Source organism: Perissodus microlepis, chromosome 15 (genome assembly GCF_051167445.1).
Source record: "Perissodus microlepis isolate ML-2025 ecotype Zambia chromosome 15, ASM5116744v1, whole genome shotgun sequence".
In the NCBI taxonomy this organism is placed as follows: domain Eukaryota; kingdom Metazoa; phylum Chordata; class Actinopteri; order Cichliformes; family Cichlidae; genus Perissodus; species Perissodus microlepis.
This window is the reverse complement of record NC_140475.1, coordinates 7,965,894-7,993,182: the sequence shown is the minus strand read 5'-3', so window position 1 is coordinate 7,993,182 and position 27,289 is coordinate 7,965,894. Positions and strand designations below refer to the sequence as shown.

Genomic DNA, 27,289 nt, shown 5'->3' with positions numbered 1-27,289 from the left:
GACAGAACTCTCAGATCTCAGCACATAATGCATAATGACATGGACACGCACAGATGCACATGTACAAATATAAATGGGCATCATAAATATGGAAGGACCCTCCTGCCTGGTTTAGGGAGATAACATCTTGTAGACAATACCACTACCAATAGGGAAAGACTTCTCAGACTTTAATATTTCTAAAAATAAAATGAAATAGTAAGGTTTATATTTGATGCTGGGGTTTTATTTAATATTGGACAGGCTAGCTGTTTTCAGTCCTTATGCTAGCTACGTTCTTTATTTAGACTTTTATGTTAATTTTTCTCTCAGCTTAACTGAGACACACTTATGACAGTGATGGAGAGATCTGACACCAAGCAAGATATGATGCATGACGTCAAAGCTTTCTTTACACGGTCATTCTCTTTTCATAGTTACTTTGAAACTGGAGCAGCCACATCCTTTATGCAGTTTACTAAACTCCTTTTACTAAAATGTAGCTTATTGTGCCTCTGTGTGGTAATCTCTGTGCAGTAGCATGCTGTTAGATCCTGATGGCAAACCAACCAGTTAGGGTTGGCGAATGGTTGCTTTCAAGTTTGCGTTGCATTTTTTCCACAGTTTCACTTCTGCTAGGCAAGAATTTAGTGAGTGTTTGCAGACAAGTCAGCATCTTTCACACAGACTGTAGATGACCATGGAAACCTGCTAGCAAACAATAGGGTCATAAGGATGTTTTGCGTGTAGCAACATATAAGTCATAGCCAGTGACTGCCAGCAATCTCCAGCATCTACCACAATACACGTTTTTCCCTCAAGACTGGTCGTTGCTTGGGGTTCACTGATCTGTTTTTAGGCCTGGTGACTGTGACTTTAAGGAGTTGATTTCACAGTTTCTGTCAGTAACCGCTTGCTAACTGGTACACATGTTTCCCTCACGACGACCAGTCTCCAGGCCTGTGTGACTGGGGCCATAAGTAATCAGTGACGTTGCAGTTGCTGTATCATCTGCATAAATGTTAACACCTTCTTGTGCTTTGGAGACACTTGGGAATGGATCTTGCTGCTGTCTGGTTCTGTAAAAAACTCTGAAAACAAAAGGTCTTTCAGTCAACTGCCTATTGCATAAAAATTTACTTAAAAAGGAAGTTGCAATTCAAGCTGTCATTGTAAAAAATAAGTGTAAATAAGTCTAGGTTATAGAAGACTTTTACCATGCTAACAGAAGCTAACAGTTAATATAGTATCTATCTAATAAAGAGCAGTGTTTCAAGAGAAAAGACTATGCAAATGGTGAAATGTGGCTGTAATGAAACATACAAATGCATTTTGCATGTCAAGTAAAATTAAAACTATAAGTAGAAAAGAAGTAGACAAGTAGAAACATGTTCTTAAACAGTACAGAGTCATTCTGCATTTTTATTATCGGCAAAAACAAACCACACCACATTACATTTTAAAAAGAAGAAAGCTTATTGTGGATGTACAGAACAAAACTGCAACTGAATAACATTTTTGTATCTTCATAATAATAATAATAATAATAATAATAAAGGTATAAAAAAGGAAAGTGTTTTACTTTGTGAAATAAAAACCTTTAGGCCAAGAAAATGTTCCCCTCAACATGCTACTTTAAAAACACATGCAAACATAGAGCTTTCTATATATGGACACTTTCAAAATACTCTCCACATGAAATCCCATAAATAATAAAATATCTGCCACTTGCCCCTGAAGTATTTCTTGACAGAAAATCCTATAGAGTACCTTGATATGAATCTCAGTAGCCCGTAATGGCTCCATCTTCATGGTTTTCCTCCAAATTCACAGAGCCAGAAAAACTCACCATTGCTAGCTTAGAGTGATGACACGTATCCAACCCAGTTCAGACAGAGAAATAGAAGATGCAACTCTGGAGCATCCACTCCATCAGTCAAGACAGACAGACTTCTTGCAGACACATTTCTCAGTCAACAGTGAAAATGCCTTTTATATAACCAAAGTCTGGGAAGAACATCAAAAACAGCACCAATTTTTAAAATTTCCTGGATTATCTCCAACGTGACGTCACGTTGTCTCAACACAAAAGGTTCTACAAAGTCATACATGGTAACTATGTCAAAAAAGGTTGTTTTTTTTTAATTTTTGCTTGATTATAGGTCTATAATATACTCTTCATCAATACCTTGTCTCTGTTGTTAGCATGCAAGAGGGTGCTTTGCAAGTGTTATGTTAAACTAAAACATTGCCCTGCTTTTGTCTTTGGCAGCTGTGGGTTTATACTTTATATCAAACTGCAGGTTTTAGTCTGCACCTTCCTTTTTTATACGATTAATTATTCCAAAATGAAACTGGGCACAACCCTGTAAGGGATTCGTGATTGTACCAGAGATTTTTCAGTGTGTTGCTGAAGGGAAATTTACTAGCAACAAAACAAATCCACCTCTTAAACCTGCTTATATTCAGTTGTAACACAGTTTTCCTGCAACATGAAAAGAATTCCTAAAACTTCTGAGCCCACCCAAAGATATCTCTGTAGTAGGAGCTGCGGCAGACTAATGCCTCCATGATGTTTGACATTTTAGGATCCCAGTTTTGGCACACCTTCTGTCGGCAAGTTAAAGTGTCAAGTCCTCCGGGGTTCTTATGCCACTGTTCTTACGCTTTCAAGTCGTCAGTAGTTTAAGTTCAGTGCTGAGTAAAAAGTGGACTGATCCTGAATGTCCTTAAAGGCAACATCAACCGCTATTACAGAGACAAGTTAGCAGAATTAAGTGAAACGGGTGTAAAAACGACTACAGTGTTTGGGTGCTGAGCTTGAATCTAAACTACCAACTGATATGTATTCCAATAAGGGAGATTATGAACATGTACAATGACGAGCGAAAGGCTGCCAATCATACAGGTTTTTGTAGTCTCATACAGAGAGCTGCAACACCCATCATGCCTTGCTGTGGTGAAAAGTATACTAGGAGACTGGGTAACAAAAAAAGGAAAAAAGAAAATCTTGATATGATTTTAGCACTGTTTGATAAAACTTTCCCACTCTTTCCAGAGTTTACACATCACAAAAGACGATGGGATTAATGTATGTGTTGTGCTTTTAAATGAACTTGACACAAGACCACAGAGCTCCCTTACATTTGCAAGCAATAATGGAGTAGGGATAAAGAGGATGACGAGAACTAAAACTCTCGAAGACCACATTTCAATCACGTGAACAAGAAATGGCAACATACAGTACTTTAGAAAAAAAAAGAAAGACGCAACAGCAAAAAACCTCCGTAAAAATAGGACAAGAAAAAAAAAAGGATCAAGAAGCACTGTGTTTAAATAGTGCTACAGCTAATTTCACACCTACTGCAACTATTTTTACCACCTCTTTTAAAGTTTTTGTTGGCGTTTTATTCTGTATGGCTGTTTGGTTTGTAGGAGTGGTTTAAAAAGCTTTAACATGGCTCTGACACATGAAGTTAGGTGGTGTTTGTATTAAAGCACAGTTGCAGTTCTGGCACATTCCAGATATTGTGACTATTTAAACATTTTGGCTCTGCTTTACTTAAGTACCTTTCAACAGTCAAATATTATAATACACCTTGTTATTGTGATTGTGAAAAGAATGACTAGTGCTATATTCATGGATTATACAGCAGATGTTTGCAGAACAGTTACTGATGTTTTGATAAATTATTCTGTTTAATGACAGTCCATGTATGGCGGGCTAAGTAGGAGATGACGGAGTTTATGGCTGATTGATGGTTGATGTCATTATAGGCCCTTCTTGGTGGGAGCGCTAAGTTTTCTCATTCCCCTTATCCTTGCGAGGAGCTCACGGACAAAGTTCTGTAGGGAGAAGAGGAAAAAATGATTTAAACAGACCCACACACACACACACACACACACACACACACACACACACACACACACACACACACACACACACACACAATCGAGCTTAAGCAATTATCAAATCAGATTTGCATCAGAAGGCCATAATTCAACTCTACAAAATTTCTTTAGTTTCTTTTGATTTTGCAGGCTAAAGGAGGCATGCTTTGTCTAATGGCTTAATAAATATACAACTGACAGAAGACAGGTTATACATACAACCATATTTACTCTGCCGAATGACCTAATAACACAGTTCCTAAAGATACAATTAAAAATTGTAACAGGTAATTGCAAAGTTATTTGTTATGTGTAAACACAACAGTGATTCATTCCTTGAATCAGTGCTTTTTTTTTACGCTTAGATGATTCATAGGTCTGTGTTCAGCAAAAGCAAACCAAAAACATTCCTCTGAAAATAGTCAGGTATAATGACTGGACTAAAAATAAGTGAAAAAGCAGCAGGAAAACTTTGAAAGACCTTCAGAAAGCCTGGAGTACTGTTGTTCAAGACCACTTTAAAAAATTACAAGGAAATCTGGCTTATTGGCACCAAAACATAAAAAATGAGTGGTGGCTAGAGTCTTAAGCGTAGTACTGTAGGAAAGGAAAAAAGAATTTGTACCAAACAGAAAACAAACACTGGCCAACCCCAGTCATATGGGTATTGCTTTTTAAGTCACAAAAAAGAAATGGCAGTTTATGAGGCAATAAGTCAGAAAAGGATGGAAGAAAAAGATTCCTCATCTTGATCTAATGGCTCTATAAAAGTCTGCGATGGTGTGACTCGGATCGAGAATATGCTGAAATATAAACCTCACAATTGTAACAGAGGTGACACTTATCGTGCCCTAATTACTGATACCTCCCTCCTCTTGTCACTCTCTTCTTTTCCTCCTCCTCTATCTAGAGGTCTCATCTATCCTTCACCATTTGTAACAGCTTCTTTCATCCCCTGTCATTCTCTCACCAACAGTGCTCTCTTTCTTTTACTTTCATCCTTTCTTCATCATTTGCTTCCAATTGTCACAATTCACCTTCTCTCTCCATTGCCTCTGCTTTTCACTGTCCTTAGTCCATGTCATCTATGTGGGATTGTGTTCAAAATGGCATCTGGGCTACTCCAGACTCGAGGGATTACAATGTGTGTGTGTGTGTGTGTGTGTGTGTGTGTGTGTGTGTGTGTGTGCGCGCGTGTGCGAGTACGGATGTGTAGGAGTGACACGTATCAGCAGCTGTCAACCTGGCTGAACGTTGCTGTTATCTCAGATGCCAGTGACCTTGACATTTTTTCAACAGGCTGACCTAATGCCGTATGTAGAGGTAATGTGATTGTTCTACACCACCTTTAATCACCAAAATAGCTTAACCCTAACTCCCCCAACCCAGATACTTGACAGCTTACCCGCACACACCCATTCGCACACTCAAAAACAAGCGCCAGTGTGAACAAAGTTAAATGGTGTGTGCTTGTATGTGTTCTGTGTAGCTTCTGGGCTCCTTCTAACACTTGTTTCATTCAGGTCAGGGTGACAGTAGCATGAAAATGTGACTTTACAAATTCAATACTGCATATGCGGATCAATAATTTCAGGTCTCTGATCTCAAGCAGTGGACATGGAAAAGAGAGCTTCACCAGAAGACTTACCTCTGTTGGTTTGTAGCAGTCTATTAATGATTCCTGTGTAGAAATTGGTAAAGGAAAAACAGAGAGTTGTTTAGGGACATTTCCCAGCACTGTCTGTGTTGGATTGGTTGGTTAGCTTTTGTTTATATGGAAAACTGCGGTAATGTATTCAGACAACATAAAGACTGATGATTATGTATGTTTGACATCAGTCTGTCTTTGAGGACAGGTCCACCATACAGTAGAGCCAACAGAAAGAGGATACCATACAAAGCAGTCACATGGAAAATTTGACTTTAAGGTGAGTGTTTCCATTATGGAACAACTAGGGTGAACTCAGGTAAAATGGGACAATTTCTGGTAATCACTTCGGACACTAACAAAAAACAAACCCTGTGTATGATATTTAACTGTGTTCAGCTGCTTTTTTTTTACGTTTTTTTTTTTTGGTATTGGATTGGTATAATAGAATTTTACTGTTTTGAAATTTGGGCTGTCCCATAGTTTTGACATTGTTCAGGTAAAATGGGCCGACTGACTGCCAAAAAAATGGGCCAGTCAAATAGTAAAGTGAAAAAGAGAAATTTCTGATGAAACAGATTGAATTCCTTTCAGGATAATTAATAATAATAATAATAATAAATATATATATATCAATATAATGGTGCATGTTCAAATGCACTTGCATTGCATTAAACACCAAAACAGATAGGATCTTATAAGAAAGCCTACATTAGTACTTCAGCCTGTCTTATCTTTCTCCTTATACTCAACTAAATCTCCCCTTATTGTATGTGCTGGCCTCACTCAAAAACATCCTTTCTATCGCATTTCTGTTACTTTCTGATCCTCTTTGCTTCTCTTTGTTCATTTCTTTTTGAAACATTGTCTACAATGACTAGTCTGACATTCTTCAGTGTCAGACTAGTGATAACTAGTTTGATGCCAATATCTATTACTTCAATATCAACACACCTCTTTTACCCTCTACCTTATATATGTACAACTGTGTTCATGTGTACATGTTAGTGTATATTTGTATGTATTTATAGCTAAGATATATACAATGTATACCATAGATGAGATGCATGAACCATGAATGTCCCATTTTACCTGATAACCCCACTTACCTTATTTCGCCTTATTTCATCTCCTATATGAGATTACAATGTATTTTCTGGGGACTTACAAATGCAGCCTAAAGAACATACCTGCAGTTTGCTGGCTCTCTCGTCATCACTGGTGACCTCCAGCAGGTCATCGATATCTATCTCTACCTCAGGCATCTCCTCCTCCTGGAACACAAAGACACTCTGGTTTACTGAGCAGCTCAAGCAGAGGAACTTGTGGAAGACGAGCACATAAATATGTGAAGGAGTAAATAAGAAATTAAAACGGAAAACAAGAATATTATACACTTATTATACACAGTTTATACAAACAGTGTGTCTGAGCCTCTGAACTTCAAGCTGCAAACAAGCTGAGCATATGTAGTATTTAGCTTTTTGGAACAGGCATCATATGGAAATGTCATTTTACTGTGGGTTGGTCCATTTAGTGGTTAAAGGCTGTTTTCAGCTCAGTGCCACTTCAAAGGTCTGCTGTTTCACTGGTTCATTTTATTTACCCACGGACGGCGCAGGGAGGATCAAACTGTCCCTCCCAGCTACCGCATGATGTATCATCCAAATTCTTCCTTTTGGGTTTTGTATATACAAGCAGTGGCCTTTATCATCAGAATGCTGCAGCACGTCTCTTAACAGGCACCAAGAGAAGATCGCATATCACTCCAGTCTTGGCCTCCCTTCACTGGTTGCCTGTAAATTTTAGGTTTCATTTTAAAATTTTAGTTCTAACCTTTAGGGCCCTACATGGTCAGGCTCCTCAATATTTATCTGACCTGCTGAAACCACATACATCTTCTCGGGCTTTAAGGTCATTAGATCAGAGACTGCTGGTGGTACGTTTTAAAACTTGTGGTGATCGGGCCTTTCAGACTGTGGCACCACGGTTGTGGAATTCTCTCCCACTGTCTCTTCGCTGCACGGACTCCATTGATTCTTTTAAGAAACAGCTGAAGACATTTTTATTTAGAAAAGCATTTGATTAATTTCTTCTTATGCTGTTTTTATAGTTTTATAGTTTTACATTGTTTTATTTACTGTTATATTGTTTTTATATTCCCATTTCCTGTGTTGTAAAGCACTTTGTGATTTTTATCTGTGAAAAGCGCTATATAAATAAATTTTACTTACTTACTTACTTATCAACAGCCATATTAATTGCAACAATCTGTGACTATACCACTCCACCATCCCTAGAATATACACAATTTCCATTTCAGATTATTCCCTATAATTTACATCTAATGCCAACGCTCATGTAGGTCACTGCACTCTTTTGCACAGGAAAGACTTTGTGTCCTAAACCGTTAATTAGTGTTTTCCCTTCCATTTATCAAATCTATGATCTTTCTCTAGCATCAACAAAGACACTGTTGATACTGGATTAATATTTTGGGCATTTGCACATTAATTAAAAATAAATAAATAAATACATAAATAAAAGACTAAGAATCTTTATCTACTACATGTTCATTAAAATATACCCCCGATCACCATCTTCTAACTTTTTGTCTCTTATATGGAAATTCAACACCCAAATCTCCATGGCTTTCAGATTTCAAGATTTTGCCAACCCTTACCTACTGAACTATTTGTATGTTAATAATTTATTAATTTATTTCTTTGTAAATTAAGTCTTTACCATCCATAAAATTTAAGAGAGGATATCAGTGCTCTTTTTTTTTTTTTTTTACCACTTTACAGTCTTGGTGAAGGTTCACTTAAAACATCTTTATTTTCTTTTTACTATATTACTGTACTACACATCACACTGGAAGGCTATAATGCTATGATACATTCACATGAGCCTGGCTCAGGCTTTAATATCAAACCCATGATTTTAAGTGAATGTGACTTGCAGCCTTAATGCCTTTCTCATCTAATGCATACTAAGCAACATTCCTTAGTAATCCTCCACAAAATTGTGGGATGATATCTATCATTATTTTGCAGTAAACTAAAATGAATAAAAGCGACTAGTTCTTTAGTTGCACGTGTGTTTGTGTAAGCCTCCCAGAGGACTCTTGTGTAAGGTGAAGCCTCGAGCATGCACTGGTATTTAGACACAGGGACAGGGAGGATGGAAGGATGGCTTGATTTTAGCTCTCAGCATTAAAGCTCAGTCACTGCTCAGTTTTGCGTGGGTGTTTCGATATGCACAGAATGAAATTAGATTACAATAATACCTTTGAAAGTAGCCTGCAAGACAAAATGTACATTCCAAGAGACAAATGTGCTGCAATATGCACACATTTGACTACTGATGAACTAGTGCAAATGTATTGCGTGTTCTTGTTTTAGTTAGGCAACATATACACAAACATCCCATCATAGCACCCATTTACACAGTCAAAAAAATTCTACCACATCTTAAACAGGCTTGATCATATTTCATCTATATTTGCTCAAACACACTTGACATTCACACACACACGTAGACACACACACAAACACAAGGCTACCCCACCTCGATCCTTACTCCTGACAGGCATTTACACAATCTGCATTTTAAGCACCTCTTTCTCTGAAACGTCTTAGCGTGAGGGTCTCGCTCTGAAATCCTCACTCGTTGAGGAAACTGAGAAGAAAGGTAGCAAAGCTGGGAAAGGGTCAGAATATGTCAAAGCCTGCCACCTATTAGCATATGAGTGTGTATGTGGTGGAACCACAGAACAGAGATTGTGTAAAAAATGCTAATCATCAGAGGAGATGAGCTATTTCAGACTGCGGAGTGGAAGGATAAATTGATTTAGATGAAGAGAAAAAAAAGTGAGAAAATTGAGTTAATGTGAGGAGGTGAAATGATTGTAATGTTATTGTGTGTGTTGTCCTGCTAAGCACAGGCACTGATGTTTGCTTGAAACCTCAAGATCAGAATACTTATTTGTGTAAAATGATTATTTCCTAATTCTGCAATGCAGCATTCTTAGCTAGAGTGGAAGTAACTGACTGGTGAAATTCACATGATTTGGTTTGGTAATCAATTATTTCTTCAAAACTGATTATTGAATGTTCTCTTAGGAAACTTTAAAAACATTGTTGAAGTTTGAACTCACCTCTCCTGATGAGGGCACTCCTAAAAAGCAAAAACTGCTCATTGGAAAAACAAAAAAGTAATGGTTGTCTAGTGATAATTTTTCTGCAGGTAGTTGCAGAGACTAAATGGTCACATCACTCTCATTCGCTCATTGTCTAATTCTTCATAACTGCACTTAATTGTTATTGCACGAGTCTCCTGGTGCACGAGTCAGCCTGTCTTCAAACAATGGCAGCTTGCGTCAGACTCACTGCAATCACTCTCAGACAGATATGCAAATAATCAGTCTTATTTAGAAATGCAGAGAGATTTGAGCAATCAGTTGGAGTCAGGCTGCAACCGGCTGCAAAGTAACGCATATGTTGTGTTAATTGGGTGGAATTTCCCCAGCTGTGGTGTACATGTGCATGTCCAAACTAAATTATTTTTATCCCCAGTAGGGATAAAGCTGCAAGGAAACTGACATCCTGATCCAGAATAAATACCTTTGAGCAACAGATTTGTGATTTTTGCTGAGTTACCACAGTTAGTTGGCGTATTGTCACAAACAAATTCTCATGTAATTGCCCTTTTGACCCCAAATTATACCAGACTGATTCCATCTTATTGCTGTTTTATCACCATCTTGGTGAACCAAAGTTGCCTTGAAGACAGAAACTCTCTGCATGTGGTGGCAGGGTTGGCCCCCACCTTTCAAACAACCACTTCAAAAGGCAACAAGATTTCAAAATCACTGCACAAAGTTGCAATAATTTTACTAGTACCAAAATCTCCAACCACTGTTTTCCTTAACTGCACCATTATTGAGGCCCAAACCGGCAAACCCGGCAGCATCAGGGTGCCAGAATTCCAGGAATCGCACCCATGTTCCCACAGATTTAGCAGCTGTATTAAGGGGGAACCACATGATATTAGCCAGCTGATTTCAAAGATGAGATTACAGCGATGTTATATTACAGTGATTTATATATAAATCTTAAAAAGAGAAATTAAGTATTTACAATATAAGCATATAAGAGAGGTCAAACCGTTCAGTGCCAGTCTTTCTCTAAGTTTTGCATTTTTTTAAAAGCTGAAAATAGGTGACAAAAAACTCTGCTCAGCTGGTCCTTAAGGAAATCTTAGAATGTTTAATATAAAAATATTCTTGCTGTTGTCTCTAAAATTTTAGACAAAAGCTGGGTTTCATAACCTTAGTGGAGATGAAACCTAAAGGTTCAAATCATCAAACATGCCTCCTTCCTTGCAAGGTCATGTTGTTTACACCTCACAGCAGCTACCTGCAAATTCAGACGTGTGAGTGGAGTGCAGAGATCATGGCCTCGGTCAGTGTCGATGAGTTTGTGTACTGTGATATGCTGGTTTAACCTAATAATAAACATGAATGCATGAATTCGAATGAGTAACAATGTGAAAGTGAAAACCTGTCAGGATCATAAATTTAGCAGACTGACCTACTTCTTAAGATGTTTGAGGGCAAAGGACAAGTCTGTCTGCCTGCCTGTGTATCAATCACTCGCTTCACCCTGAATGCTCTGTGTGGGTTTGTGTGTGTGTCCCTGAATATTCCACTTGTCAGCAGGCAGTCCGTCACCCCCTGTCACTGTGATTGGTGATGACTAAAAACACGGCCTGCTCGCCAGGCGTGACTGCAGGCTATCGCCAACAAAATCCCGGCTCCTACAAACGCGCACATGCACCCGCGCTGGTTTTTGCTACCATCAATCTTCTACAGGGAATCACTCACCGCTGGGCTTTGCATTACAGTCCCTAAGTGTATTAAACACACTGTGTAGATGGTGAGAATGGAAAAAACACGCTCTCACACCTAACACACACATTGAAGATGTTGTCCTGCTTGATGATCGCGAGCCTAAAATAGCTAAGGTCACACCTGCTGCTACCGGGAATATAATTTTCCATCTAACCAGCATACAAAATGACAAAAGGCACAATGGCAGAGAGTGACAGGCAGCCACAAACAAACAGAAATGTGAAAAAAATGGGAAGTGCTGTGAAACTGCGAACGCCTGTTTATGCACAAGAGGACTAGATTCAGCATTTCTCACAGATGACGGCTGGTTTTTGTTTGCATATGCAGAAGGGAGATATAAAGATGACTAGAAAAAGAGAGCGAGAGTTTGTGTGAAGAGGATGGTGTGTGCAAAAACAGATAACAAGGAGCAGTGTTTGTTGTAATGAAGGCAACTCTGTGACGACGACGTGTGAGAGCCAGCAGGCAAAACAGAGGCCGAGAGAGAAGTGGAGAGCAACACTGCCAGCCTGTGTGTGTTTGCTGCGTGCAGAGATGCAGACGAAGTGAGGCATGCATGTCTGCCAGACTCATATTCACCGACAGCTAAACAGCCAGCAGCGTTTTCAGTCTGCTTCATCTGCAATGAGGTGAATCAAAGCTAATGTAAGCGGCCCAGCCCCATGACTCAACGCAAACTCTATTCAGACTACTCAAACGTTCTCTGCGAACAAAGAGTTAAACTCTGATTCATAATTATTCCTATTCATGGCCCACTTTTATGAACTAGATCTACCAGTTACATTGGACAGAAGCAAATCCTACTTGAAGACATAATTAACGAGTCACATGAAACCGCGATCGAATGTTGTTTCACTTTAGAAATATTCTGTTTGAGGAGTAGCACATGACCTTTCGTGAGTTTTTCAGCTGAGCCAGGTAATGTCTCAGTAAGATAGCTTTCAGTTCATCCAAGAAACACATGATCGTCCCTGAAAACCTGCCACGACTCTGCAATACAGCAAAAGGAAGACATGTTAATGTACCTTGGTGTGATTCAGCAGACCACTCTTGCAGGATATGCATATCCCCCTGGTCAGTTTGATTTGACTTTCTGTTCGGTCTTGTTATCACAGATTGGCAGTGTGGTTCAGCTGCCTCATTAAACACTTCAGTCAAGTCTTTATGTGTAGTGGCATCTGATAATGGATAACAGCTTAGTGTATTTTCAAGCATAGGCTTCTCTGAAATGGAAATATTCTAAGGTAAAACAACAGAGTCAAACTCACAGACGATGAGCACTCGAAGATATTTACACAGCCAGCAGCAAACACGCTCACAGAGGAACTTAGCAGCTGGAGTGCAAGATCTGCTACCCCCTTAGGCCACATGAAACCTCACGTTGCAGGTCTGGATCTTTATGCTTATTTTTATGGCTTCCTGCTTGCTAGCTTAAATTCAAGCTATGAAGGTGGCGTTATGATAAAATGGTGCCACTGATTATTATAGTGCTGTTGCATCATCGCAAAAAGACACTTTACCTGGAGGATCATAATCCTCAGTGTGCATGTGTGTGTAAAAGAAAGAGAGAGAGAGCGAGAGAGAGAGAGACATAGATCTGCTGCAGTGCAAAGAGCTCAACAACGTTCAGTCTCCACCTTCAGTGGGTAACACGTGCAAAAAAGGTGGCTGACATTGACTGATCCCTCTCATGTGTTAGCCGATATTAACCACACAAACACGGGCTCAACTGGATTGAAAGAGGAGTTATGTAGTAAATAAGATAATACCACCGCCTCTTCTTTAATCACTGCTCTGTATGCATGTGATGCAGTGCTTATAACAGAGACTGACAGGAAGAGCTGGTGGGAAAGGAAGAATGTAGGAAGAGTTTTAATCGTGCAGACATGCTAAAACCTTCACCCTGTATTGTAAACAAGGAAACATGTCAAAAGAGAAGAACAGAGAAGAAGAACAAGCAAACGTTAGACCAGTGAAATAACAAATGCACTTGTTTGTTTCATTGGTATGAGTATCATTTCTTTCTTGATGATGTCATTACATTGTTTTATTGTTGTCTGACCCAGAGAATGTGGATGGAAATTAGCTTGCCTCTAAATCTGGTACAATACATCTCTTCTCTTAGGAGACTAATGGCTTTGTAAATTTTCCCTGACAAATAAAAAGAAAATACAAATACAAACATAAGGAATGTAGGCCTGTGTTAAATTAGCAACCACGCAGAGATGAAAGAAAGGGGAAAAAGGAAGGAAAAATGTGAAAAGAAACAAAAGAGACCATGTACGAGACTGCTAATTACAATATATAAGAGGCGATAATAAGATACAGGGAGATGGGGAGCGCACAGATAAGTGGGTCACTTGTGATGATGATGCAGAATGCAAGGAAGAGGAGGATTGCGCAACACTAAAACCTCACAGCTCAGCTTTCTTCCTCTCTTTGCTGCCGAGCGCTGTCACATCAAAGCGAGCAAGAGCTCAAGGTGGGATGAATTCATCTTCAGAGACCGCGTTAAACCGAGTAAGAGACACTACAGCGTGACAAAGAATGCAAAGAATCACAGGGCGGGGATAGGACAGGAAACATAAGGAAAACAGGAACGGGAGAGAAGTAAAACAACTAAATACAAGGTTTTTCTTTCAATGCATGGGGAAAGCAAAAAGTTACTTGGAACAGTAACCAATAAAGGCCGGCTTCTCCTCCGTTCCTGCATCCCTCGCTTCCTCACTCACCCCCACCTCCCAGCACCTTCTTCTTGCCCTCCAGCGATGCAATTTGCTGAAACCATACAGCATAGATTATGTGACTTCGCTGGGTAAAGTTAGCTACTGCAGCAAAAGCTCTTTCCCACGCTGATTCAGCTGTACTCCGGAGGACACAGTATATCAGAGAGGAGAACTGTCAGAGAAATAAGCTTGTGGGGAGGAATTATACTCAAAGGAACTTTTCAGTTAAAAATAACAGATGATCGTGCATACTAAATTTAGGAAGCTCGTTGTGATGTAAATGTCCTAATCATTCTCCCCCTGATGTTTCTCCACTTTGGTGTTGTAGTAGCTTTTATGTCCATGGCCAAAACTTGATGTTGAAGCCATGTCCTTGCCCTGTTATGCTTGGAGTCTCCTCTGATTTATTTTTTCTGTGCCATAAATGGTCTCTCCCTTTGAGTTTCCACATATCATTCTCTATCAATTAATACATCAATACCTTTGCAGTTTGGAAGAACTAGTCCCCCACCCATAGTCTTTAAGGCAATTGCTCTAATTTTATATTCTGTGTAGCTGCATCATGCCATATGATTCTCTGATTTACACTGGAGTTATATACACTTTTATATATATACACTACTGGCTTTAGCCAGGTGTGCATTGCTTTTTCTCAAACAATCTCAAAATTCTGTCGTGGATGCAAATTTTGGTGACCTTTAAGTTAGGCACGGGCAATGAACAAATGCAAAACGGACAACGTAACATTGCATTGCATGTCATGAAGATGAACATAATACATAAGGAAAATCAGGAGAATTTGTATTTCTAATAAATCTTTTTTTAATATATATACATATAGATGTTAATAATCACTATAAGTGTGACTACGTTTGTAGAAAGTTTCATTCAGATTGGCTCAACTGTTGAGGAGGAGATGAAGTACATGCAGACATATATACACGCATACATGAATAGGTTGGTACCATGACTGGTAACACCACTGTTTGTGACATTGCTACATTTTGCTCTAACTTTGCAAACAAAGCCTGATGGATAACTTTGCCATGGGCCATTCTCCACATTTCTCAAACTCTCACCTATATTTTTTATCAGTTGAGAAATTAGCCTTACAAATCTGCAGTTTTGTTGGTTTGTTTGGGCTTTTTCTAAACGTTTGCAAGTCATGTGACTGATATACTGAGGTAGCTTCATCAATGAGGATTTTTTGCTAAATTATTATTTTTTTAATGACACCAAAGAGACAAATCTGGCAACTTGTTATGTTGCCAGTGTTAGGTCAAATACATCATATTTGAAGTTATCCTCCCTCTTGGACTGTAATCATTAACTATGTGTTTGAGGTCATGGAATATGGTTGGCATATGAGTACATTAGGCTGATAAAGCACAATTAAAAATAAATAAATAAATAAAACCATGTTAGGATTTAGTATTCTCAAATGCTTGTTGCTCTTTTAATGCCAAATGGCCCATTTGAATCACTTATAAGTGAAAGCCAGAGACATTAAAATACCCGGTGGCAGGGAGAAAGAGGCGACATATAACCTCAGCTTTCCATGCCAACCTGTGCTTATATCGTAGTTTAAGATCCTTTCCAGAGGCTATGCACTTAAGGTTAATAACTACCTATGCCTTAAATCCTCCTTTAGAGATGTAGGTGCTTATCCATCTACATGGCTGATACATAGATAATCTCCATTATAGCTCAAAAGATAACATCATCTGCAAAAGACAGGGATACCAGCATGATGTCATCACTAAAGTCTAGGTGTTCCCAAACATCAGAGGTAGTTAAACAGAAAAAAATATATACTTTTAATGTTTTGTCAAGAGCCTTTAGGTCTTCTACCTTGCACAGTCTCTTCTTCAATAGCCCAAAACGCTTACAGCATCAGCTGACGCACAAGCCTTTTTACCCTATTGCTATACAAAATCAAAATACCTAACATCACCCTTCCTCCCCTTTGCTTTAAATCCTGATTTTAAAAAAGAGAGTAAAAATTACAGTAGACTGTCAAGCATGAAAATGCCAGTGCCGGTTTTGTGACTTTATTTCACAGTTTTGTGATCCTGCACAGGATTTATTTTACTGTATTTACCAGGCAGACAGTTTCTTCCTGAGGCTAATGGATCAACAGCTGGGACCCATTTGGACCTTTGCCCTGAGTGTAAATGAGCACTTTCAGTCATTCTGGATGTAAAACATCATGAGCACCAGGGGCAGAAGCAGCCATGTTGCATATTGGCCAGCTATTTGGGGAGTATAATAACATCGGGTTAAGAAAACTGATAAAAATAATATACCCTCTTTGTTCTAATTTTCTTTCATCTCTAGTGCTTGTTTTTCAGTTGCATTAACTGCTTTCAAATGTGCAATGTCATGCAGCACATGCAAAGGTAGACAAGCCACACGCCCATATATGAGCACACGCCCCTTACTTTGAGAGTCAAAACAACAGTCTTCCTTTTCTGCATATTTCTTTTCTCAGACACGTGCGAATGACGACGGTATTTTGCATCTTCTCACTGTGCCAACCAGATAAACTGAGTCAGTGTTTACATATAGCCAGATTATGAATTGATTTGGCCTGCTTACAAAGAAACCACTGATTAACTGGATCATCTTGGGATGGGAGGAGATGTCATAGGAAGACAAGAACATCAGTGTGCGAGTGTGACAAGTCAACGCCTTTTCTTTTCATGGTCTCAGCAGCTTTCCGTTTCCCCATTGCTGGTTGCACATTTTGCAGCTGGTTCTCCTTAGTCTCTTCTTTTAATGATCATCTTTGATCAGTGTTTAGGTTCAAAGCTCAAGCTTAGCAAAATGGAAATTACATCACTACTAAACTATGACTGAGATGTCTTGTATTTGTCATTTTTCTTCTTGTACCACTACATGTTGGGATTCAACGGCTACATTTGTAAGCAGTCTAATTCAAGTTAATAACCTGAAGACATTTAGCCTCTTTTCCACTAGTATCTACTTGGCTCTACTCGACTGGGGTTTTCCATTAGGTGGTAGTACCTGGTACCAGGTACTTTTTTAGTACCTACTCAGTTGGGGTTCCAAACAAGCTGAAAATGTGATGTCAATAGACTGCATGCCTATCATCGTCAGGGAGTGACATCACTGGATGAGTCATGAAAGCAACTCAACTCTGAAACCCAGCAACTAGGAAATAGCTACATACACACAAACAGGTCCAGTGATACGGTGCAGATGTTTACCATCAGTTTTGCAGCAGATACACCATCGCCTGATGTCCTCCATTGTTGTTTTGTGTTTGTGTCGCATACAAACGACATCACAAGACAGGAAGCGCTGCTGTATCAAACCCACCCACAATAAGGTGGTAGTCAGTCGTTGTGGAAAACAACTGAAATGAGTATGGAGTAGAGTCGTGTCGAGCCCAGAAGGTGCAAGTGGAAAAGAGGCATTTGTCATTTCCAGATCTCTTTATTTTCACCTTGTCCACATTTATTCTTCATATGTGTATGTGTACACATATTTAATATCTGTAGTTATGATGTTGGTGGTTTCCCTACTAATGTCTTGAACAGATGTTTTGCTAGGAAAGGCAACCTCTAGGTACCGTGAGGACAGAGTTGAGGAAAGATGTGGAAAACATGCAGGCAGACCAAAAAAATGGGATAAACCTGATTATAGGTCCTGAAGCAACAAAGCAGCCCTAGACCATCACACTACCACCACCATGTTTCACTGTTGGTATGATGTTGTTTTCATGAATTGCTGTGTTAGTTTTACAGCAGATGTAACAGGACTCCAACCTTCCAAACAGCTTAACTTTTGTCTCATCAGTCCACAGAATATTTTCCCAAAACTCTTTGGGATCATCAAGATGTTTTTGTTTTTGGCAAATGTGAGACTAGCCTTTGTGTTCTTTTTGGTCAGCAGTGATTTTTGTCTTGCAACTCTCCCAGTCTCTTTCTTATTGTTAAATCATGAACTTTAACCTCAACGGAGGCGAGTGAAGCCTGCAGTTCTTTAAATGTCCTTCTGGGTTCTTTTGTGACCTCTTGGATGAGTCATCACTGTGATCTTAGAGTAATTTGATAGGCCAGCCACTCCCATGAAGGTTAATCAAATTCAAAGTTTTCTCCATTTGTGCTCACTGTGGTTCTTTGGAGTTCTAAAGCCTTAGAAATGGCTTTGTAATCCTTTCCACACTGACAGATATCAATGATTTTGTTTCTCAGAGATCTCTTAGCCTCCTTCACTTTGTCAGACAGGTTCTATTTAAGTGATTACTTGATTCAACAGGTCTGCCAGTAATCAGGCCTGGGTATGGCTACTCAAACTGAACTTAACTTTCAAAAAAATTTGGTTAATCACAGTAAATTCATGCTTTGGTAAGCTTGGATAATTTGTTGTCCCTTAACAAATGATATCAGACAGATTAGTGTTAAGGTGTTCATACTATACAAATATAGATAAAATGCATGATAAACTTTCTTGGCTTCCTGTGCAAGCTAAATTATACTATGGCTTCCTTGTATTTATAAAGAAAGCAATACTGTTTAACACACCACATTTTTTTCTGCTCAATTGCAGTATCCAGATGAAAAACATAATCATAATACACGATTTTCAACAAACCGCAATTTAGTAATTCCTCGAGTTAAAAGCAACTTAAAAACTCTGTTATATTTAGAGCATCTTTCAAGTGGAATAAGTTGCCTTGGCTTCTATTCATAATTTCAAAAATATCTTACAAGCCTATTCAAACTGCTTTAAATTATTGCAAATATTGTAAGAGGCCAATGTCATTTGTAATGGAAATTTGTGTATTTTGTCTCAGTGTTATTAATATTTATATGTTCATATTTTCACAACTGTAAAACCTCACTGTGGATGTAATAGCCAAATTATGCGGATATTTTGCATTCACTTTATTGTGTAGCATTTTATTTGATTGTATTTGATGGTTTGGGACTAGCAACCGCTGTTGTGGAAGCTAATGGGGTTCCTTATAAATAAACAAATAAACAAATATCATCAATTAAAATGAAACTTTGTTTTTAATCTGGTTATCTTTGTCTAATCCCAAACTTTGTGTGATGATCTGAAACATGTAAGTGTGAATAATAAGAAAGCAATCAGGAAGAGGGCAAATATATTTTCACAGCACTGGGCAGGGTGAAGCCAGAGGAACCTCTGGTGGAGGCCCATAACAGTGCTGATATGTAAATCGGTTGTCCGACCTGGTAACAACAGGTCAAAGACTGCTTGCTTTTTCTCCTCTTTTCCTGTTGGCTTTTTCTGTTTGCTTGTCAATCACATCTTCCCTGGGTTAGGTCACAATATACTTCAGCTGTATTACGTAGTGGCATGTATAAACTTTTACCATAGTACAGATGTATCAGTCCCACCTTTCAACTTGTAGACATGTGTGTTTAGGATCAATAGGAGACTTAAGAGACAGATGGCAGAATAAATCCTGGTGAGAAAAATAACAGAAATGAGGAGGCGGAGGAAAACAAAAAAGCAGATGGGGTCAGACTGCACCAGAAGTTGACACGAGAGTGAGAAATTACACCAGGATGGAAACTATAGAGAAGGAGAAAAAAAAAGAAAAAGCAATAAAACCTTCATGCTGAGTTTTGCTTTTGAAAAAGACATTTGATACCTTTCTGCAGCCACTGTGTTTATAACTGTTTCAACAGCTGGTGTTTAGCTGCTTGCTAAAAGGCCTTCTTGTCAACACCTCTGATTTGTTTAGCACCGCATGCATGTGTCTGCAGGTGGTATGCGAAATGCGCCAGCACGTGGTTGGACACAGACCCCATCGGTTTCTATTTTTGCCCGTGTAATTTGAACGGAAGATAAGTAAACACAACAGCGACCTTCCTCGCCAGATCCATAAACACATCAGGGTCACTCATTAAAACAATTATCCAATTTACCGGTGAAATCTCCTACCGAGTGGGTCTGCCAGTCTTGGCAGTGATAACTTACTAAATGGGGGTCATTCTGGATCCAGGTTTGTCCCCTTTTTCCTCCTTCTTAGACCCACCTTCTTGTATAATCTCGACCTTTCACAGATTTTAAAAAGCACATTTGATCGGTGTGAAACAGACCCAGAGGTTGTAGCAAAGATCACCAGTTTTCAGAATAATGAGGCAGTGCAGCTCAGCCAGCATCCTGTCATCAATCAGAGTGAGACCTGTTCGATTGATCACTGAGGGGAATCACATCCATCAACTGCTGTGGGTGGTGAATTCACATTTTTACAGGCTTGCAAAACAGAAAATAAAAGACCCACAATGTTAAACTAGTGCCTGCACGTACCTGTTTGTGTATACATGCAGTATATCCAGTAACTTCAGTGGTAACATAATGCTCCTGTCTTTGTATATGCCGATATGCGTGTTCACCCTCTGCATGGTATTGCTAAACCTATTGAACGCCACTAATGACTTGGCTTGAATTGCACTCTTTACTTCTCCTCAGCAGCTACCACACGAGGCTTGCACGATACAGTATATGACTGTTCCTGCTTCCCAATATGGGGGGAAAAAAGCGCACGTGCACACACACAGATACACACATGCACAAAAGGCAAACGAGAAATGTTATAGAGAAGGTCACAGGAGAAGCAGAGGGAGGAGGGGATAATGATGCAGACGGAGAGAGATAATGATGTTCTTTTTTTTCTGCCAGGAAGTTGATGCTAGGGGGACAGAATCCAGATTCCACTGTCCACTACCAAAGCACACAAAGGCCGCCTGGGGACCCTCCTACACAAAACAGTGTAGAAATTAAACAACCGCTGTTATTGTGGTGATGAGAAAAGGAGCAGGAGATAGAAACATTAGTATTATCCAGAACAAAAATGCTTCTTCCTCAAGTGTCTGTGCTCCATTTGGTCTGTACACTGACCTGTGAGTGTATGTGTGTGTGTCGTGATGCTTATCAATGCATGGAAAGTACCCCCGACTGCTCAGCCATGGATATTATGGCCCCGAAAAGCCCACACGGACTTATTCACACCCATGGACGCAGACATAAACACACACAAGGCCTCAGGGCCAAGTGTTGTATGCTGGCAGTGTCTGTGCCTGTGCACATGAATGAGCTTCATTGAGTGGGGCTCTATTAAAGCTGAGCCACGGAAAAGTAGGGCATTACAGTGTCTTTCTCCCCTTATTCTACAGCATACGCCCCCCGAAGAACACACACATAGAGCTTGGTACGCAAGCCAACAACATATTTACTGCTCTAGCAATCTGTTTGTCTCGGTTATTCTCTCCTTCTCTTACACGCCAAATAAAGGCCTAAAGCTTCTCCTCATTCATCGATTGCTCTCAGGTGCTCTCAGACAGACGGTCTCGTCACTGTGCTGACAAACTCTGCCTTTTAATCACCTCGGCTTGGCCTCGGCGTTAATCTGCAGTCCAACAGCGTCTACTCAAGTCTCTGACTGTGGGAGAGGCTACGGCATCACACAGTTAATCAAATCTCAATCATGATTTTGGCTTCCTGCAAATAAACCCGCACAAGCCAATCACAGCTGTTCCCTGCACCACGGAGCTTGACGTTTCTTTGACAAGTCTGGTCGAGTACTATGTTAGAGGACAGAAATACAACAGAATTGGAATATTTGGCACAGCAGAGGCTGAATCCCTCGAAGCAGCTTATCATTTGCTGTTGGAAATACTTTGGATTTTGGGCAAGTGATGTAAACCAAGGAGCAATAAAAGAGTGCTGTAGAGTTTCTGCTCCTAAATCCCAACTGCACTTTGCTCAACATGGATGAGGCTGTGTGACGGTCAAATGCTGCTTGGTTGACAAGTGGGCCGGAACAGGGAAGGAAGCCACAGCAGAACCACCAGAAATGCATGAAACAGCATGAAAATAACACACAGTGACTACAGTGGAGACTGTTCACTGTTTTTAACACTCGGTTTCAGCTGTTTGAATGTTACATATAATGTTATATTTGCCCTTCTGGCTGATGGACCAATAACAGCACCAGCAAGAGCGGCCAACAGACCAGCCACACCACATGCCCCCTTCAGGAAGATTATGGTTCAACTGCTGTTGAACCATAATCTTCCCTTAAGTTATTCGACTGGGTGAAAAGACGCCACCATCTGCAGTGTAATTAATGCATGAAGGCCAAGAGAAACAATGCAAAGTGAATCTAATAAGCACTGTGAGAAACGAGGGTTTCAGGAAAGTGGTCAAGTTACTGGACAAAACACATGTTATTTCCTATGCAAAACATTGCCAGGGAGCTATAGAGGGGTCTCAAAGCTGTCTTTGTTTTGAGTTTTATTAACATCTATTATGCAGAGGCACCGAATAGAATGAAAGACTTTATATTTTGCTTAATACAAATGCACTTAACAGAGGTGAATAAACACTGTATTTGTCTGCAAAGATGCTTTAGTTAACAGGAAGCAGTGCCATGTTGACTGATTTTGTTTTAGGTTATTTGTGTTTTGCTTATTTTTTGACTTCTTCTAAGAGATGCACTCACTTTAGGTGGGTGAGGAGGGCTAATTTGGATGCATTTGTACAATTGCAGGAATGTCACACAAAATGGATGTGAAAGCAGGGTTACGTTTTCACAACTTTGCAATAAAAAAAATTTTGTCGCTAACATAAATGAATAATTTTGACTAAAAACTGAATATTGATTTTAAAAAAAACCCACTATGATTATCATTTAGGTAATAATGGTGCAGCCCTAGGAGAGGTTGTGGGTTAAGTGTTTCATAGTGTGAACTTACATGTTAGCAGTTCCATTAACACTTCAAGCTTTAATACTTTTACACATATAAAGTAATATAACAGTGAGTGATTTCTTTGGGCACTACAATGAGCCTATAATATAGTCAAGGCTTTCACTATATTAAGAGCTGCAGTGGGAGCACTTAGGACCTCAGCTTTCTAGCGCCTCTCCCTCTTTGGGTCATCCCCTCCTGCTTTTTTTCTCTCTGCTTTTTCTCCTCCCTGTCCTTTGAACACCAAAATGAACAGAGGCAACGTGTCCCGGGAGAGCAGAGGGGAATCCATCTCTGACAGAACTCACCTTCTGTTATCCTCTCACCCAGAGAGGAGGCACAGAGGGAGAGAGGGAGGGGTGGAAAAAGACAGAGGCTTAGGGAATAAATGTATATATGAGATGAAGCCAAAAAGGCAAATTTGATATTTTGATATCTTGTTCGTTTTAAGACTAAAGGATGGTTTCAACATAAGAGAAAATATTCGCCCGTCTCCTTAGAAGTCCGGTAATACTCTCCTGTCAGCCACTACCGGAGTAACTTATACAGAGAGACTGGAAAAGAGTGAAAACTAGGGGCAGCTGTGACTTGGGAGGTAGAGGATCGTCTTCCAATCGGAAGGTCGGTGGTTCACCTGCCGGCTAGACTGTGTGCGTGACTGGATGAATGAAGATTTTATAAAAGGTCCTTTGAGTGCTCAGTTAGAGTAGAAAAGTACTGCTCAGTTTACCATTTAGCTATCAACAAGCCAGCCGCTCTCCATATCAGAATTTGGCATCCTGCATGGCTAAATGTATATCTGGTTTATTTAATCAATATAAAATCAAAGTTGCAATATTATTACAGCACAAGTTTCCCATGAATGCTTACATTTTCATTTTATTGCTTAAACAAAGGATGTCTTTATATGTTCACTCCTGGAGGTGCTGGTAGCTGGATCATAGACATGCTAGAGGATCATCAGTACTTAGCTCAATTCTGATGAGACGGCAAGGTTTTCCATGACACACATTTTCTCCCTTTACTGTTTTCTAAACAATTTGTCTTCCAGCTATTAAGCAAGCACTGTGGCAACAATTACAGGGAACAAGTGAAATTCTCACCAAAAACATAATCCTATTTGTTCTGAGTTCACCTTTTTTCCAGTCCATTACAATTCAGTATCACCACATTACCACACCGCCTACACAAACTTGCACACGCATACCCACACCTCTGTGATGCTTGCTAGTATCAGGTTTTCTCATGAAACTGATATAGTGGCTGACCTTTCAGCTTGACCAGCACGCTCAAATCAGTAGCCTCCACTTCGATTTATCATCCGTGCACACACAAACACAAAATACACACTTTGGTCTATCTTGGGTCCTGCTCTTGAGGTGTTAACAGGCATGAAGTGGGTGTGACTTCATGCTTACAGTCATTTGAGCAAACATCAGCAGCAAAGCCATAAGAGCCACCTGCTTAAACACTGCTATTCACGAATGAACATGAATGCGCATAAACAATTTAAGCCCAGATTTTCCTCAATGATTAATTATTTGAATATATAAACCTTGGATTTTATCTATTTCAGTTCCATCTTATGCAAAATAATTGCTTCATCTTTATGAGGGAAAAGAATATTTTTTTCAGTGTTGTGTGAAAGAAAGCATTGAACAATGCAGCAGAGTGATACTGTGTCAAAATAATGGAGAATATTGATGTGTTGGTTTCATTTCATTATCCGGCCCCCGTGTCTTTCTAACACTAGTCAACAACACCGATCTCATTCCAGCATCCAGTGTGACATCAGACTGCCAACAACACCAGTGAGCCAGGGGATTACCATGTGATATTATCCCATTTGCCATGTGAAAGACATGATATGAGGAGGTGTAAGGCTGCTGGGAATATCTTTGCTGAAATCTACACTGCAGGGACTCTGTCATTAAACTGAAATCAACCAAAAGCAGTGTTTTATTAGAAAAGTGTTGAATTCTATCTGTCTGGAAATCCCGAGAGCTTGCGTACGTGCTTGACCTACTGTGTTTTGCTGTTTATCTAAATATCCATTTGCATGAAGCAAATCACAGTCCAAAATACAGATCGGCGCTGGGCCAGTGCACTCCAGCCATCGTCAAACATCAAATACTCCAGTCACCTCTGTGTAGATCAAGCACACCTGCTGATGACAGTCCGACAGAGCCCGAGAGCTCGGATGGCTTTGAAATTGAAACTAGTCTGCTCTCAGGCAGACTCTGAGAAACCCAGGGATGAACTAAAGCAGAACCATAAAAAACTGAAAGCTTGCAAACAAAATGACAGCTATATAAATCATACTAAGGTACTTCTATGTGCAGAAGGTCTGTATGGTAAATGGTCTGTATTTGTATAGTGCTTTACTTGGTCCTAAGGACCCCAAAGCGCTTTACACAATCATCCACCCATTCACACACACATATTCACACACTGGTGATGGCAAGCTTCAGTGTAGCCACAGCCGCGCTGGGGCACACTGACAGAGGCAAGGCTGCCGGACACTGGCCCTCTGACCACCACCAGTAGGCAACGGGTGAAGTGTCTTGCCCAAGGACACAACGACCAAGACTGTCGGAGCCGGGGCTCGAACCGGCAACCTTCCGATTACAAGACGAACGCCCAACTCTTGAGCCACGATCGCACGATTAAATGTGGGAAAGAAATAGCAGAAGAACAAACTACTGAAAAAGACATTATGACACTCAGCATCCTGCTGTAATTTCAACAAAAGTTTCCTTTCTGCATATTCACACACATACTGCTCTCAGATTTACTGTTAGAGTCAACATACTGCATTCATTAACAACCACATGCGCATCCACAACTGCAGACATGAGACATACTCATGTCCCCACACCTGTACCTTATGTTTAAATAAAATTCAGCTTCTCTGTGTTGCCTGATTCATGCACATGTGCATACATGCTCGCAGACCCCTATTTAGTCTCTGATTGGCTGAGTCTGTGGCGACAGGCATACTGTCAGGCTGTATGTGTGTGCATAGTTGTGGAGACCTTCAGCTTGAAGGTGTGGGGGAATCAGAGTCAGAGGAGCTGATTGGCTGTTAACGAAAGTCACAGTATCAGCTCGTCCTTAACCCACTGCCCTTCTTATTTCCCCCATCCCCCAGGCCTGGCTCTGTTCACTTGGACATGACTTATAGATCGGCTCTTTCTGCACCCCTTTCGTCCCCCACAACGAGTATTGTGGCAGAAATTTGCCACAATACTCGTTTCCAGCGCGTGCTGTCTGCGCACGCAGCACGCGGAGAAAACTACCATCACATCATAGGTCTGTGAGGTTTCGCTCTCGAGGATGGAGAGGTAAATGCACGCGAGGTGGATGGATGTCTGTTACATGGGCTGATCTCACAGAGGCGCGTGAGGATGAGGTTACTAGTTCGACACACACTAAATAATGAGACAAAGCGCGTCTCGGTCGTTCGTGGCCAACGCGGCTGGTGCGTAAAAAGCGCAAACGTGCGGTTTCTCTCTCGCCCGTCTCTCAGCCTCGTGGAGCCAGCCATCCCTCTTTCTCCTTAACAAGGGAGAAAATTACACGGGACATAACACATGAGTACCACACAGCTTTGTATCTCCAAGCCAGCTGGTATGAGTGCTGCATAGCACAGAGAGACACCGGCTAAAATATTTGGGGTCAGATGAAACATGGACGTACTTTATTCAGGTGCCATTCTTGTAAACGCAGTGAACCATCTAAAGTGATAGAGTAGTCCGGCTGCTGCAGTTCTGCCTAATCAACACTGAAACTGAACATAAAAAGCAAAGTCGACCAAACAGGAGAAATTTATAAAGCGGTTTCGATTAATCGTCTTTGAAGGCGACAAAAAGATAAGATTTAAAAACACAACCTCTCAAAGAACAACAAAGCAGCTATGCAGGGCCACTTTTTTTTTTCATCCAGGGCTGTTCATTGTCCAGCCGTCTCGGTGACAAGAGCGCACAACCGTGTGCGGCTTTGGAGTTTCTTTCGACTTACCTCACAGTCATACAACACGCTGAGCTGCTCGATGATCCACTCCTCCAGGACAAGTCTTTTCCGCAGCTCTTTCCTGTCGTACTTCACGGTCACTTTGCCCTGCTTCTTCTGGACCGTGTCTTCCCCATTGATGGGTCCGGACCCCACGCAGCCCACTCCGGGCGCACCTTGGAAGAAAACGCGGCTGCCGGCGGTGGGCAAAGGGGCACTGGGTTCGGTGCTGGCGGCCGACATAGCGAGATGTGCAGGAGTGTTATTAAAGAAATGTGTGGATGGAAGGGGAGGACTGCGGTGCCGAGTGGGGACTGCGTGCTGCACGGCAGACGGGAGAATGGTGAGGAGCTTTTAAACAGCTGCT

The 27,289-nt window shown here is 40.4% G+C and overlaps 1 protein-coding gene across 1 annotated transcript; it reads right to left on the bottom strand.

Moving 5' to 3' along the window:
- Positions 1 to 1,370: 1,370 nt before the first annotated feature.
- Positions 1,371 to 27,286, bottom strand: ppp1r14c (protein phosphatase 1, regulatory (inhibitor) subunit 14C). The gene is made up of 4 exons (XM_084952975.1): positions 26,932 to 27,286; positions 6,709 to 6,792; positions 5,519 to 5,551; positions 1,371 to 3,825 (listed from the first exon to the last, which is right to left on the bottom strand). The coding sequence occupies exons 1-4, from the start codon at positions 27,163 to 27,165 to the stop codon at positions 3,751 to 3,753; spliced, it is 426 nt and encodes a 141-aa protein (XP_084809101.1). The 5' UTR covers positions 27,166 to 27,286; the 3' UTR covers positions 1,371 to 3,750.
- Positions 27,287 to 27,289: the final 3 nt, after the last annotated feature.